The sequence below is a fragment of the Galeopterus variegatus genome, unplaced genomic scaffold, assembly GCF_000696425.1.
Source record: "Galeopterus variegatus unplaced genomic scaffold, G_variegatus-3.0.2 Scaffold5185, whole genome shotgun sequence".
Lineage (NCBI taxonomy): Eukaryota > Metazoa > Chordata > Mammalia > Dermoptera > Cynocephalidae > Galeopterus > Galeopterus variegatus.
In genome coordinates this window covers 1-4,749 of record NW_007731296.1, presented here as the reverse complement: position 1 = coordinate 4,749, position 4,749 = coordinate 1, and the positions used below count along the sequence as shown (strand labels likewise).

The 4,749-nt window shown below is 45.1% G+C and overlaps 1 protein-coding gene across 1 annotated transcript in view; it reads left to right on the top strand.

Moving 5' to 3' along the window:
• ADAM12 (ADAM metallopeptidase domain 12) overlaps window positions 1–4,516 on the top strand; it is a gene marked incomplete at its 3' end in the record, with an annotated part of 93,207 nt that extends 88,691 nt beyond the window's left edge. The window contains exons 11-12 of the mRNA XM_008589075.1: window positions 2,420–2,509; window positions 4,321–4,516. Of these exons, the coding sequence (XP_008587297.1) occupies window positions 2,420–2,509; window positions 4,321–4,516 (286 nt within the window). The remainder of the gene's footprint in view (window positions 1–2,419; window positions 2,510–4,320) is intronic.
• Between the last annotated feature and the right edge of the window lie 233 nt (window positions 4,517–4,749).

Here is a 4,749-nt window from a genome sequence, read left to right as displayed (position 1 = left end):
GCCACTTCCAGATTCCAAACTGCTTTGACAAAGAATTTAAGTCTGACCTGGGAACCTGGCTCCTTTCTTCCTCCCCACTCTCAGGCCATGGAGATATTCATGGTGCCTTTGCATCAGATTGCCCCATGCCTCCCCTGGCCCCAAGGGGCACTCACTGTGTCACCACATCAGGGCACAAGTAAGCGAAGGGGTCACACAACCGGACCCAGCTTCTGCTGCATTGCTCCCAGAAATAATCTCCATTGTTCTCAAGAAGACACATTATAGTCTTATCCAGGTTCGTCATGATTAAGGATCGATGTCTACTGCCTACGACATGAGAATGGCAATTAGGGCTTTTCAGAGAATGCTCTAATGGTTTCATTATTCCTTCTTTGGAGATTTCATTGACTCTATTGAACTTCTCTATTGAGTATTAAAATAATAAATGTATCAATAGGTAAAGAATTTGTCTCTTCTGAGAAATACGGTCCTGTAGAAGAAATAGGTTCTGGGTAGTTAAAAGGCAAGTGATTTCTGAAGGCTTCCCGTACTGGGCCCTGGATTTATGTCAACATAAGGATATCCTGACAACTCATTCATTCTTCCAGCTAACAGGATTGGGAAAGCAGCCTTATCTCTTTGTGTAAAGTCAATAGGATGCCAGTAGCTTGCAAATATCTTTTAAACTTAGTTATCTTTCTCACATTATCAATCCCCTTTGAAGTTAAAGCCATTTACTTGGCTGCGTTTCCATTTCAGCAGCTGCTTACATTATTTGGTCATGGGGGGTATGGGGGCGGGGAGAGTTCTTATAGGATTTTAGGACCCAGATTTAGGATGGCCGATTTAACTTAAAATTTCAAGGAAATCTGTAACTTGGTTAATGTGTCATTAGCTGCTTACATTATTTGGTCATGGGGGGTATGGGGGCGGGGAGAGTTCTTATAGGATTTTAGGATGGCCGATTTAACTTAAAATTTCAAGGAAATCTGTAACTTGGTTAATGTGTCATTAGTAGAGCCATTTAGACTGTGCTGAGGACAACACTGCTGCACATTGAGTGGCACTGATCAGGAATGCAGTTAATGGACTCCTTTAACAAAACCTTTTTAGAACTGTAGGTCTATGAATTAGAAATCCTTACTGCCATGAAAGTTACAGCTGTGACTTCTGGTTGGCAGTTTTATCTTATTATATATATTACACATTCTGGATGTTTCTAAAGTCCTCAAATTTAAAATTTAATAGTTTTGGAAGTATGTGGTAAATACCAAGTGAGAGCATAATTCATAGAGCTTACACAGGATGCAGTTTAGGCGTCTAGGTTTATTGACAAAATTTTATTAATTGCATTTATAATACTACTAATAAATCCAATCAGAAAAGATGGTTTTCAGGAGTGAACTGTTCTACTATTGAACTAGTATATGTAGCTTCGTCCTAGCTGGTAGTATATAAATTCTTCAGAGCACATCATGTATTGAATAAAATAAGAGAACAATAATAAATTAAGCAATTTTAAAGACTTTATGAACTGTTCCACTTATGGTGATTACAGTTCCTTCTAAAATTTGTAAACTCCAAGCTATTAGAATGCTCTGAAGTACAAGAACTTCAAAAATTCACTAGGTAAATGTGTGTAGGGCTTTTCTTAAGAACTCAGCAAAAAAAGGTCAATCTCTTATTACTTTTTATGAGAAAAAGGGACTTACGAAGCACAGCATGAGAAAGTGTTCATTTTCTCTCTTGCTTTTGTTTCAGAGGACGCTGCATCTAGTGTTTGCTCTGTTTAAATCCCTTGCATGTCCAGGGGCACAGCTCACAGACCTTATGGCCTCTTGGTCATTCTCATGTCCACTTCTGCCCCTCGGGTGCCTTTTCAGGCCAGACGCCTTACCTGTGCTGAGCAAGGGTCTTATCCACACTGTTTGCCTGGATCTCAGCGAATCCAGGAATGCTGCAGTTCAAATACAATCACTTTGACTTCATTTCCTGCCAGTATGCTCTAAATCAAAAGGGTTAGTTTTCAAAGAGTAAAGGTTGTATGCATCTATGTATATTTTTGCATAAGTAATTTCAAAGTCCTGATGCAGTTCATTGCAATGAGACCCACATGGAGACCCCTCTGCACAGCCTCAGCGTGCTGCTGACTGCAAAGACTTCCCTGGCTGCCTTCCTGTCCTGGCCCTGCCACCTTCCACAAAAGGCACTTGCTGACTTTTGCCAGGGACTCCAGGACACAGTCGGTTCACAAACACTGAACAGAAGCTTTGCTTTCTCATGGGTGAACATGATCCTCAGTTAGGCAGGTTTCTAGTTCAGGAGGCTGCCCTCTTGTTCTTTCTTCCCTTTTGCAGTCACTTCAGGTGTGACATGTGTGGTCAGTGACTAGCTGCTTTGTATGACCCTGTCACACAGATTCCATTCCCCTCTCCAGGAATGCATGAATCGCTGCTGCAATGCCACCACCTGCACCCTGAAGCCGGATGCCGTGTGCGCTCACGGGCTGTGCTGTGAGGACTGTCGGGTGAGTCTGTGGGCTCGGCCTGGACGCGGGGCACGCGGTGTGGTGGCACACTTTCCCATGCTCCCCACTGCAGGAGGGTCACTCCTTCTCATGCAGTGTGATACTATTCCCCTCTCAGTCTGTATTGTCGTCCCATCTTCAGGTGAAATGCATATTTTAATTGTAGATATCTGTGATAAATTATTTATGAATTGAAAACTAACGAGACCAAAAACTCTATCAGTATTAAGCGTTGCATTTGTTGCTACCAGATGCACGAGCAGTCCCATTTTAATTGTAGATATCTGTGATAAATTATTTATGAATTGAAAACTAACCAGACCAAAAACTCTATCAGTATTAAGCGTTGCATTTGTTGCTACCAGATGCACGAGCAGTCCTGTTACTACAAAAACAAGGAGAATGACGTGAGGACAAGTCCCCACCCAGGTCATGTTGCCTCATGCCAGGTCCATCTGCTGGATCCCAAGAAGCCGTGTGGGTTGCCCAGGGGTTGTGTGTAAACACCTCGATCTTAATATCTGCCCCGCAAAAGGTGCCAGCCGACCTGGCCCAGCCAAGAGCGGCAGTTTCATACTTTTGCCATTTCTGCTGCTGTGACTGCATGTGTTTTGGCACTTCTGTTGTTTGTCCTGTTTTTCAGAGCAGATAACTGACAAGGCAGAAGCCTGAGCTTTTGATTCAAAGATTTCAAGGGTAGAGTTTTATTTTCTTTTAATTAAGCAATTGATTTTGGCATCCTGCTTACAGAAAACTCCCTCTTACCTGCCCCTCTCAAGCACAGAAATTTAAAAGTGCATGATAACATTTTACGTTCACCTCTAAAATGCCCTTCATCCCCTCCCTAATGGCGATTAATTTATGGGGAATGTTATAAGGAGCTGGCATTCCCTGGCACCCAGCAGCTGGCAGTGGAAGGTGCTGGAAGGGGGCGAGGGAAGATGGGAAGAAGGGTGGGCTTGTGATAAGGCGATGCCCAAAGTAGGTCACCAGGGAGGAAGGCGAGAAGAGATCATATGGCAATGCCTGGGTGTGACCTGCTTTTATTTTATGACTTTCAAACAATTCCTTTCAACTTCGACATTCCAGAAATTGGCAGGAATCTTGTCTCATTGCCTTTGAAAGGTATGCAGAGAGAGCCAAGCCCAGAACTTGGGGGTCCCTGGCTGAGTAGCCTCAGACAAGCCACTCTGAGCCTTAATTTCTTCAACCACTAAGAGCTGAGTGTGGGTCAAATAGTTTCTACCATCCCTTACTGCTCCCTTGTTTTTCTTCTCCTCCAAATCTCCCCATAAAGTGCTAAAGAGAAGCTTTCAGCTCTATGACTTGATGAGAAAGTAAAATCGCTATTGTGATCGTGCCCTTGGAATTATTCTGGTTAACTTGCCAACAAATGCTAGCACTGGAAGTGTGAATGGCATCTTAAGATGTGTATGCTGTTGGCAACCAGGATCTTTTTCTTACAGATCAACCCACCCAGCAGCCAACAGCCCCCACCCTCTTCTTCCTCTGAGGTGACAAGTGCCAGTGACCAGCTTGTCTGCTCATCAGAAAACCCTAATGTTGCATGAAATTAAAAAGAGGCTGCCTTGGTTGTTCTATTGCCCTTATAGTGGAACCCCAGACCCCAGAGTGAGACTGTTTATTTAATAAGCTCTCTCGGCTGTAAAAGGGACTTCATTTGAAATCCTCGCCCCTTTATGTGGGGCTATATTAAGATGGCTTTGCTCCACTCCACCCCAGGAGTGCCATTGAGAGCTGCTTCCCCCTCTCCTGTGATGCACTTGCTATAAAGCACCCTCTCCTTTCAGCTGAAGCCTGCAGGAACTGCGTGCAGAGGCTCCAGCAACTCCTGCGACCTCCCAGAGTTCTGCACAGGGGCCAGTCCTCACTGCCCAGCCAATGTGTACCTGCACGATGGGCACCCGTGTCAGGGGGTGGATGGCTACTGCTACAATGGCATCTGTCAGACCCACGAGCAACAGTGCATCACGCTCTGGGGACCAGGTATGTGGCTGCCACCACCTCGTACAGTGGGATTGAGGGAGCACATTCTGTTCACAGTAAGCCCTCGCTCCTGGAGGGTGCCATTCCAGTCGGGGGGGCCTGGCTACCCGGTAGGGGGTGGGGCCATGCTGGGTATGGAGCAGGCAAACATGGATGCTGCCTGGAGCCTGCCATTGAGGAGCCCAGTGCAGTCCAAGAGATGCATGAGCACCTACTGTATGCTCCATGGGGTG